The sequence below is a fragment of the Amblyraja radiata genome, unplaced genomic scaffold (assembly GCF_010909765.2).
Source record: "Amblyraja radiata isolate CabotCenter1 unplaced genomic scaffold, sAmbRad1.1.pri S62, whole genome shotgun sequence".
In the NCBI taxonomy this organism is placed as follows: Eukaryota; Metazoa; Chordata; class Chondrichthyes; order Rajiformes; family Rajidae; genus Amblyraja; species Amblyraja radiata.
The window spans coordinates 1,667,164-1,678,618 of NW_022630157.1; the positions used below are offsets into that span (position 1 = coordinate 1,667,164).

General features: G+C 48.4%; 1 protein-coding gene and 1 long non-coding RNA gene across 3 annotated transcripts; both read right to left on the reverse strand.

Annotated features, from left to right (window-relative positions):
* Window positions 1-2,690: 2,690 nt before the first annotated feature.
* LOC116969479 (N-acetyltransferase 8-like) lies at window positions 2,691-3,410 on the reverse strand. Its single transcript, XM_033016366.1, has one exon. It carries the CDS (start codon window positions 3,408-3,410, stop codon window positions 2,691-2,693), a length of 720 nt encoding a protein of 239 aa, XP_032872257.1.
* A 12-nt stretch (window positions 3,411-3,422) lies between these two features.
* Window positions 3,423-6,856, reverse strand: LOC116969472. Of its 2 annotated transcripts, none has more exons than XR_004410772.1 (3): window positions 6,797-6,856; window positions 4,814-4,879; window positions 3,423-3,482 (listed from the first exon to the last, which is right to left on the reverse strand). It is a non-coding gene; the product is annotated as an uncharacterized LOC116969472 (long non-coding RNA). The 2 variants fall into 2 exon arrangements; XR_004410771.1 differs by lacking the exon at window positions 6,797-6,856 and adding an exon at window positions 6,069-6,113.
* Window positions 6,857-11,455: the final 4,599 nt, after the last annotated feature.

An 11,455-nucleotide genomic window follows, 5' to 3' on the forward strand; every position in this document is an offset into this window, starting at 1 on the left:
TAGGAATGCAGGTGCAGCAGGCAGTGAAGAAAGCAAATGGTATGTTAGCATTCATAGCAAAAGGATTTGAGTATAAGAGCAGGGAGCTTCTACTGCAGTTGTACAGGGTCTTGGTGAGAACACACCTGGAGTATTGCGTACAGTTTTGTTCTCTTAATCTGAGGAAAGATTCACCAGACTGATTCCTGGGATGTCAGGACTTTCATATGAAGAAGGACGGGATAGACTCGGCTTGTACACGGTAGAATTTAGAAGATTGAGTGGGGATCTTATAGAAACGTACAAAATTCTTAAGTGGTTGGACAGGCTAGATTCAGGAAGATTATTCCCGATGTTGGGGAAGTCCAGAACTAGGGGTCACAGTTTAAGGATAAGAGGGTAGTCTTTTAGGACGGAGATGATAAAATCATTTTATACACAGAGATTGGTGAATCTGTGGAATTCTCTGCCACAGGTCGAGGCCAGTTCATTGGCTATATTTAAGGTGGAGTTAGATGTGGCCCTTGTGGGTAAAGGGATCAGGGGGTATGGAGAGAAGGCAGGTATGGGATAGTGAGTTGGATGACCAGCCGTGATCAAATCGAATGGCGGTGCAGTCTCGAAGGGCCGAATGGCCTACTCCTGCACCTATTCACTATGTTTCTATGTTTCTATGGACCGGGCAGTATCTACCACTCTCTATAATCATCTTAATTCTTATGCATCGTTACCAAACCAGGCCGTGATGCAACCAGTCAATATGCTCCGCACCGTACACCTGCAGAAGTTGAAGAGCATTCTAGCTGACCTGCCGTATGACCTCAAACTTGCAAGGAAGTAGAGTCGTGTAGATGCATGATGCATGAATCTTGCGTAGAACACAATGCGCTGGAATAATTCAGTGGGTCAGGGCACCATGGATTTGTGCCTGGAAGGTCATGTTTGACTTAGCTTCTTGAATTTTTTGAAGAGGTTACTAGGGAAATTGATGAAAGTAAAGCAGTTGATGTTGTCTATATGGTCTTTAGTAAGGCCTTGACAAGGTTCCTCATTGACGGTTGGTTAAGAAGGTTCAATTGTTGGGTATTAATGCAGGAGTAGCAAGATGGATTCAACAGTGGCTGGATGGGAGATGCCAGAGAGTAATGGTGGATGGCTGTTTGTCAGGTTGGAGGCCGGTGACAAGTGAAGTGCCTCAGGGATCTGTGTTGGGTCCACTGTTGTTTGTCATGTACATCAATGATCTGGATGATGGTGTGGTAAATTAGTAAGTATGCAGATGATACTAAAATAGGTGGTGTTGTGGATAATGAAGTAGATTACCAAAGTCTACAGGGATATTTAGGCCATTTGGAAGAATGGCCTGAAAGATGGCAGATGAAGTTTAATGCTGATAAGTGTGAGGTGCTACATCTTGGCAGGACAAATCAAAATAGGACGTACATGGTAAATGGTAGCGAATTGAGGCTTGCAATTTAACAGATGGATCTGGGAATAACGGTGCATAGTTCCCTGAAGGTGGAATTTAATGTAGATAGGGTGGTAAAGAAAGCTTTTGGTGTGCTAGCCTTTATAAATCAGAGCATTGAGCATAGAAGTTGGGATGTAATGTTAAAATTGTACAAGGCATTGGTGAGACCAATTCTGGAGTATGGTGTACAATTTTGGTCGCCCAATTATGGGAAGGATGTCAACAAAATAGAGAGAGCACAGAGGAGATTTACTGGAATGTTGCCTGGGTTTCAGCAACTAAGTTACAGAGAACGGTTGAATAAGTTAGGTATTTATTCTTTGGAGCGCAGAAGGTTAAGGGGGTACTTGATAGGGGTATTTAAAATGATGAGAGGGATAGACAGAGTTGACGTGGATAAGCTGTTCCCATTGAGAGTAGGGAAGATTCAAACAAGAGGACATTACTTGAGAATTAAGGGACAGAAGTTTAGGGGTAACATGAGGAGGAACTTCTTTACTCAGAGAGTGGTAGCTGTGTGGAATGAGCTTCCAGTGGAAGTGGTGGAGGCAGGTTCGATGTTATAATTTAAACATAAATTGGATAGGTATATGGATGGGAAAGGAATGGAGGGTGATGGGCTGAGTGCAGGTAGATGGGACTAGGGGAAAATAAGTGTTCGGCATGGACGTGTAGGGCCCAAATGGCCTGTTTCCGTGCTATAATTGTTATATGGTTATAAAGTTATATCATATCTGGAGAAGTATAGGTGATGTTTCTGGTTGCGACCCTTCTTCTCGGAGAGAAGAGGTGCTGGTGGGCTTTATTTGTCATGACATCGTAGTGCCGGGACTAGGACAGATCTTCACACATATACCAACCCAGGAACTTGAAGTTGTTGCCTCTCTGTATCGCAGGCCGACCGGCGTTCCATGCAGTCCCATGACCTCGGTTTAACGTGTAGAAAGGAACTGCAGATGCTGATCTAAACTAGCACCTGCAGTTGCTTCCTACATGCGAGTTTAAGGGGTTCATGAACTGCATATGGGACCAGTCCTCACCTCGCTCTCCTGCAACTGACTTCACCTCCACCCCTCACCCCTCCACTCTATACACCATCCCTCCACTTCCCTCCCCTTCCCACACTCCCCACCTCCACCATCATCTCCTTCGCGCCCCACACCAAAGAACTCAGAGACTATATTTCATTGGAACGTTTCCTTTATTGATATGTCAACACCCACCGTGTCACGATACCCCTTCAGTGGTAATTCCGTGTTTTCAGAGGGTAGAACCTCATCTCGCACAGGTAGATGTGGGTGATCCAGGATAGAAGGGCAAGTCCGGGCAATGGCACCATGTCCCTGGTCACCCGAAAGCCCTGGGCCTGGTAGAGCCGGATCGCGGACTGCTGGCCGGTGTTGGTGTACAGGACGCACTCTCTGAAGCCGCTGTCCCGGGCGAACTCCAGCACCCGGCAGGTCAGTCTGCAGCCCAGGCCCAGACCCCGGCATCGCCGGTCGACAGCGAGGCGGAGGAGTTGGCAGCAGCCCGGCTGTCCCTCGAACTCCTGCGCCGCCACCACGCCCCGCAGCCCACCGCCTCCCCCCTGATCCTCCACCACCCAGAACCCCGCCCCCGGCCTCCTCATGTACGTCCCGTCAATGTCCGCCATGTCCGTCTCCAGCGTTTCCCTCAGGTAGTTGGTATAGAACATGCGACAGGCCAGGTAGAGCAGGGCTAGCAGCGCGGCGACGGGCAGAGCGGACCAGGCCAGCGACCAGCTAGCTACGTAGACGGCGGCCCCCGCAGCCAGGAGGAGGCAGGGAGCGGCGGGCGACCGCAGGGCCCGGCGGAAGGCTGGCAAAGGCTGGTCCAGCTGGCCCTCCGAGAATATCCTGCGGGCCTCCGGCGAGTCGCCAGCCCGGAACGGGCGCACGGTGAACCTGGGTCCATCTCCGGCCTTGTGTGCGGCCGCCATGGTCCAGGAAGACGCTGGGAGGTGGAGATGTTCCGGCCTGAAGAAGGAGATGCAGGGGAGAGCGGTCCGGATCTGCAGAGAGAGAAAGATCAATTGGGGCAGAGATTCACATGCATCTCGTCCAACCTCATAGAGCCAGTGAGCAGAGAAACAGCCCCCCTCGGCCCTACTTCCCCATGCACACCAGATGTCCCATTGACGTAGGTCTCACTTGCCCACATTTTGCCCATATTGCTCCAAACCTTTCCTATCCACGAACCTGTCCAAATGTATTTTATTTGTCATCTACAGCATTTGGTTTTCCCAATGTGGCTTTCAATAATCTTCCAAGACAGACTAAGAAACCGCTTCGCCGTATACTTGCACTCGGTCTGCCAAGACCTGCTGGATCTCCAAGACACTAAACCTTTTAACTCCCCTTCCAATTCCTACTCCATCCTCTCTGTCCCGAGCCTCATTCTCCGCCTGAGTGAGGCCGCACGCAAACTGCAGGAACAGCAACTCACATTCAGACTCACAAACACCATCTCCCCCCCTTTTCTGTAACTAATGACTCGTTTAAACTTCTGCAGATGCGCCAGAGGAAACATCCTGACGCGATGCATCACATCTTGGTTTGGGAACAGCTCTGCCGAGGACGGCAGGATATCAAAAGGGTTGTAGAAGCAGCCAAGTCCCTCCCCACAATTGATTCAATCTCCACCATGCTTGCTAACCGATTCCACTCCGCTCCACTTCCCGCACTCCCCACCTCACCTACATCGCCATTGCTCCCCACACCAATCAGCTCAGAGACTATAACACGTTGGAAAGTGTCCTTTATCGATATGTCAGCACTCCCCGTGTCCCGGGAACACTTCAGTGTGAATACTCGGCGTCCACAGGTCCCAGCCTCATCTCGCAATCGGAGATGTTGGTGCCCCAGGAGAGAGAGCATGGCCTGTCCGCGCAATGACATCTTGTCCCTGGCCACACGGCCGCAATAGAGCCGGATGGTGGGAAACTGGACAGTGGTGGTGTCCAGGACGCACTTTCTGCCGTCCCGCTGTCCGGCCGAACTCCAGCACCCGGTGGGTCAGTCTGCGGCCCAGACCCCGGCATCGCCGGTGAACCGAGAGGCGGAGCAGCTGGCAGCATCCAGGTTCAGGGTCATGAACCCTACACAGCAACCAGCGGGACAGGTTGCATTTCTGGAAAGAAACGTTGCGGGTCGAATCCCTTCTACAGACATGTCAGCGGATAGTCTTGACCCGAAGAAAGGTCCAGACCCGAAACGTCACCCATTCAGTCTGAAGAAGGGTCTTGACCCGAAGCGTCACCCATTCCTTTGCTCCATAGATGCTGCAACACCCGCTGACTTTCTCCAGCTTTGTATCTACCTCTTGACCCGAAATGTCACTCACTGGTGGTTATCAGTGATGGGGGTGGAGGAGTTCCGGCCCGAAAAGGAGATACAGAGGAATCCCGATCTGCAGAGAGAGAACGTTCAATTGAGACATAGATTCACATTCATCTCCGCTAATCTCATCCAGTCAGCGAGCAGAGGAACAGGTCATTCAACCCATCGTTCCCATCCACACCAGATGTCCCATTAACGCAGGTCCCACACTTTGCCCATATTGCTCCAATACATTCCTATCCATGAACCTGTGTAAATGTATTTTAATTGCCATCTACACGTTCGCTGGTCCCAATGTGACTTTCAAAACATCGGCCAAGATAGACTAGGAAACCGCTTCGCCGAATACTTGCACTTGGTCTGCCAAGACCTGCTGGATCTCCCAGTTGCGAAACCTTTTAATTCCCCTTGCAATTCCTACTCCACTCTTTCTGTCCAGAGCTTCCTTCTCCGCCTGAGTGAGGCCGCACCCAAACTGCAGGAACAACATTCCCTTGCACCTGAATCAGGGGACAGCTTCGTCCCCGCCGTTACCAGGTTTCTGAACAGCCGTTCCATAAACTGGGTTACAGTCCCGATTCTCCGGCCCACCTCATTGTGGACAATTGTTTTAGAAAGGACTGCAGATGCTGGAAACATAGAAGGTAGATAAAAATGCTGGAGAGACTCAGCGGGTGCGGCAGCATCTTTTGAGCGATGGAATAGGCGACGTTTCTGGTCGAGACGGTTCTTCAGACTATTCACCTATTCCTTCAGACTACTTCGTCTATTCCTTCGCTCCATAGATGCTGCCTCGTCCGCTGAGTTTCTCCAGCATTTGTGTCTACCTTACATTATGGACAGTGCGCTTTACCTGCAACTCCAGCGCTATGACGCCGAGAACTCTGTACCTTTCTCGTTGCTCTACCTGTCGAACGAGTTTGGATTGTTTGTACATGTGCCCTTGTTGCCTAACCTGCTTTGAATGCATGGAGAGGGGATGGGCAGGAGGAAGGGTGAGAGGGAGCAGGGACTGGGACGATGCTGTGAGTGTGTCGACATTTACCTACCGGTTGTTCCCCTCTCCTTGAGGTTGGTCCAGAGACAGGATCCCGCTCGATGCTGGTACCGGAGGGGGGAGGGGTGGAGGTGATCCCCATCCCACCCCCATCCCACAAGGACAGCCCATCCGCTCCAACCCGCGCCCACCCACCCACCCCCCCCCCCCCAAACCGTCACCATCACCCACATCTCCACCACCATCCACCCCTTCCCCATACCTGATGAATAGGAACGGTCCCCAAGCTTATGGAAGGACTGTCCAGAAGTGGGATAACAGAGGTGAAGTTGTCCCTGAGTCTGGTGGTGCGAACTTTCAAGTTTCTGGCCCTTCTGCCGGACGGGTGCAAGGAGAAGAAGGAATGGCTCGGTGGTTTGACAAGGTTTTGATTGTGTTGGCTGCTTCTTCTGATGCAGCTTTAAATGTTGATCAAACCTCATTGCGAAACATCCCCTCCCCTCCCTACACGACACACCTTCCCCATACCTGACCCGGCTGTCCCTCGTCATCCAGCGCTGCCATCATCTCGCGCAGGCCCCCGCCCCCTACATCCTCCACAACCCAGAACCCCACCCCCGTCCTCCCCACTCAATGTCCGCCAACTTTTGCCTCACGAACTCGCCGCAGACCTGGCGGCAGGCCAGGTAGAGCAGGGCTAGCAGCGCGGCGACGGGTAGAGCTGCCCAGGTCAGGGGCCAGCCGGATCCGTAGACCGCGGCCCCGACAGCCAGGAGGAGGTAGGGGTCGGCGGGCGACAGCAGGGCACGGCGGGAGGCCGGGAAAGGCTGGTCCATCAGACCCTCAGAGAGATCCTGCGGGCCTCCGGCGAGTCGCCCACCCGCAATGGGCGCACGGTGATGGTCCAGGAAGCCGCTGGGAGGTGGGGGCGCTTCGGCCTGAGGAAGGAGGCGCAGAGGAGAGCGGTCGCCTACGCTGGGAACTCTGTACCTTATTCGGCTTGTCTGCGTTACGTGTTGCCTGTACCTGTCTGGCTTGTTTGTGTTGCCCGTTGCCTCACAGAATCTGAATGCAAGGAGTGGAGATGGGAGTGGCTGGAGGGAGGGTGAGATGGAGCAGGGACTGGGACGGTGCTGGTGGATTGTCGACACTCACCTATGGGTTCCTCCTAAATGGAGAGGGAGGGAATGCCAGGGTTACTTGAAGTTAGACTCCAGACCTGAAACGTCACCCATACATTCTCTCCATGGAAGCTGTCTGTCCCGGTGAGTTACTCCAGCTTTTTGTGTCTATCTTCAGTTTAAACCAGCATCTGCAGTTCCTTCCTACTCAATATTCATACCGCTGGGCTGTGACATTGGAATGTATCTGCTTTGGTCCAACCAAGTGCTCTGCCTCCTTCTTGATAAACGTAATAGTGTTAACAGCTGATAATAAATACATATTTACTTCATACCCGCATTCTCCGAATAGTCAAGCGATAGTCATTCAGCACGGAAACAGGCCCCTTGCCCGAATTGCCTATGTCGACCAAGATGCCTGTTCTCACTAGTCCCAGCTGCCTGCATTTGACCCATATCCCTCTACATCTGTGCTAACCATGCACCCGTCTACATGTAGTTTTAATGTGTTAATACTATTGGCCTCAGCTATCCTCCTTTCATATTCCTGACAGGTTTGTTTGTATCTTCTGTAATTGTAGAGCTAATAAAGAACACACCAACTAAAGGTCCAACTAGTTTATTAGCAAATAGTTAAGTAACACTACAAGTAGTCACCGCCGTGACTGCATCCTGACTAACGACTAGTGGCTAAAAACGTTAGTAACATATGGTGACCGTAAGGTAAGACCCGGACTGGATTTTGGATCCGGGAGGCGTATAACATATGTGTGTTCATATTTGAGTGGTAGCTTGCCATGCTTATTGCCAAGAAGTTCTTTATACTGAGCGAGAATTTGTTCAGTGGATTCTTTGGTGGGGGAAAGTTGGTGCACCTCTTCTGCAATGCTGATCAACCCCGTGTCCTGGCTGGCATCAATACCAAGTAGAGTCGTTACCTTGCCTGAAACAATTTAAAAAGTTCAGCTTGTGCACATGTGTCGCCAGATGGCACTGAAGATCAACCCTGCCAACTGGGCGAACCTCTCCTTCCCCAAATGGAATTAATGAAGTGTTCGTGTTTACCACAGTTTCCGTGTCTGGACCCTGGAAAACTCAGCCTGAGACTGAGATTACTACGAGTTCCAGTGTCGGTCTTCGCCACAGCTGTGGTGTTGTTGATTTGCAATGTAACTTCTAGATCGCTTAGCTTACAGGTAATCTGTAATAGAGAATGTATTTTAGGCTGGAAATGTCAGGTTCCGACAAATTCTCACAAGGAACTGAGGTGGATTGGACAGGCCGTGGGAAATATATTGCTGGAGCAGATTTACCTGCTGTCTGGGTTCAGAGCAGATCTACTGTGATGACGACACAAATCAGTTATGTAATTCCCCTGCCTTGTCATTATATGAATATTAATTTCTCTAACTTCAAGTAAACCTTGCATCACTTCGTTCTCCATCACTCCACCTCCCAAGTCGCACCAGCTTCAAAGTCGTATTGTTGAGTCTCATTGTCTGTAACTTGTTTTCACCCAGCACAGCTGACAATGGCCCGCTCCCCTTTTCATCATTACTAATCTGCATATCTTTCATTCATTTTTCTATATCTCATTACATCGCCATCTATATATCTCATTCCCCCTTCCCCTGGCCCTCAGTCTGAAGAAGGGACTCGAGCCGAAATGCCACATTCCTTTTCTCCAGAGATGCTATCTGACCTGCTGAGCTAGTCCAGCGTTTTCTGTCTTGCCCCAGTGTACATTTGCATGCCTCACTGTTTATGAGACTCACATTTGCCTTCAGCCACCTTTCTCATTTACATAAGTTCATGTTTTTCTCACTGGTTACGTGCGACACATATTCTATTACAATGTATATTCAAGGCATGATTCATATTACATAAAAACAATGAACTGCAGATATTGGTTTGCATAAACGTGGTGGAGTAACCCAGCTGTTCAGACAGCATTTCTGGAGAACACAAATAGTTGACGTTTTGAGGTGGGACCCTTCTTCAGACTCCTCACAAAATAAGTCATAAAGAGCAGGAGTAACTCAGCGGGTATCTCTATAGGACATGAATAAGCAACATTTAGGGTTGGGACCCTTCTACAGACTAATTATGAGGCACGGGGGGGGGGTGGCGGCGGGAAACCAGGGAAGAATGCTAGAAGAGTGGATGAGCTGGATACAGCATGACATCCTCGGTGTAAACTTAACGACGCCAATTTCAAACACAAAGTAAAGATCCATCACATTATGAGCACTCTTCCCCATAGGCCCACTTTACAGGAAGATTCTCGCGTAAACGCTTTTTATTTCAGAAACAAGGTCTAATATTATAATGTCTCTGGTGTTTGTCTCCCAGTTGATCCATATGCATTGGACAAGTATGGGGCAACACGGTGCAGCGGGAGAGTTGATGCCTCACAGCGACAGAGACCCAGGATTGATCCTGACCCTGGATCCTGTCTTTCTGGAAGTTTTGGTCTCCTAATTTGAGGAAGGACATCCTTGTGATTGAGGCAGTGCAGTGGAGGTTCAAGGGATTGATACCTGGGATGGCGGGACTGTCATATGAGGAAAGATTGAAAAGACTAGGCTTGTATTCACTGGAGTATTGAATGATGAGAGGGGGGGGGGGGGAGGGGGTATTATAGAAACATAAAAACGTATAAAATAACTGGACAAGCTAGATGCAAGAAAAATATTCCTAATGTTGGGCGAGTCCAAAACCAGGGGACACAGTCTTAGAATAAAGGGGAGGTCATTTAAGACTGAGGTGAGAAAAAACTTTTTCACCCAGAGAGTTGTGAATTTATCGAATTCCCTGCCACAGAGGGCAGTAGAGGCCAAGTCACTGGATGGATTTAAGAGAGAGTTAGATAGAGCTCTAGGGGCTAGTGGAGTCATGGGATATGTAGCAATGTTACAAAATTTTGAGATTTTAAAAATCAAGTCTGTAATTTATCCCATCAGATAAAGCATAAAAATAAGTTTAATTTGACACCTAATTCACTTTCATATCTCAAGTATTTAAAAAGTTATGGCCATTTTCATACTGGGAAATGAGCATCTTGTTCCCTATTGATTTTCTATGGACATAACAAAAAAGCTGTGATCGTGAACAGTCAAAAGCCCATAACTTTCTTAAAAATTAAGAGAACTGAATGAAATTTTCAGTTATCATAGATTGAAGCATTCTGAAACAAATATAAAATAATCTTACTTGGATGACCTGAAATTAAAGCATATAATTAGTTAGTTACCTAACTGTAGCTAATTTCAGACTTCAATTACTAGATCTAAACATCTATCCATTTCTTAATAAATGATTAACATTTTTAAATAGCCTAAATGTCCAAATAATATTCACAAATAATTCACAATAAAACATGATTTTTAAATCTCATTTACATTAATTTATAGACCAAATGGAAGGAATTTAGTGTTCAATTGCTGTAAATAAATGCCCATTTAAAATCAGCTTTCCAGTGGGTCCCTGTTAACGCGCTGGTTTAGAACGTTCACATGCGGTAGATTTGTGCCCCCAAATGCCGAGAAAAATACTGCGGGATATAATGGGCCCAAAATGAGCTCCTCGCAATATTAAACTTTGTATAAAGGTTTCTTTAGAAGCCCTTTTTAATGTAAAAATATACAGCATACCTTCAGATATTTGCTTTATGAGACCCTGCGGTTGCTGGTGGTCGCGGGTTCAGAGATTGATTTTTAAACTACTATAACTATTATACGAGGCCTTTAAAACTAATAATAGCTTTTGCGACGGGGTCTTTCAGCGATTTTTCGTTAATAATTAACTAGGCTGAACATCTTCGATTTGAACAGCCTAGAGAAAATCGCGTTTTAAACCCGCCCCCCTCTAAACGGCGCCAAAATCGCGCACACCCGCAGCGGCAGATTTTCAGCGACGCTTCAGGTAGGCTTTGCAACATACCTAGGATATGGGGAGAAGGCAGGCACGGGTTATTGACAGGGGACGATCAGCCATGATCACAATAAATGGCGGTGGTGTCTCGAAGGGCCGAATGGCCTCCTCCTGCACCTATTTTCTATGTGACCATGTTTCTAAGTCTTTAACAGAAGATTTTAATTAACCTTAGAAAATATGAGAACTTCAAACAAAAACCACGGATCGTGTCCGCTGTACGTCTGTTGTGCCTTTTTGACTGGGGGATGCGGGAACCCATGAGTGCGACTTATTTTCGGTTGAAATAGTCCACGCCCTTCCCGCCGGGTTGCTGTAACAAGACACCAAATGGATCTTCAATTTGCTGGGCTTCATGCTCTCGTGGCATCAAACATTGGCACAGATAACACATTGCGGCTTGACCACGGATTTGAACAATACTTGTGAAACAGAACTTGAGAAATGATTCACTCTACGTGCGCATCTTGGAAGACATGGTTCACAACACAAAGAGTTCGTGCCTGTATACGCTGGGCCTCAGAGGAGTGTTATCAGTGGGTACAAAGTTTATTTCAGGCCCCCTACCGTTCTCCATTAGTCATCCGTAGAAATC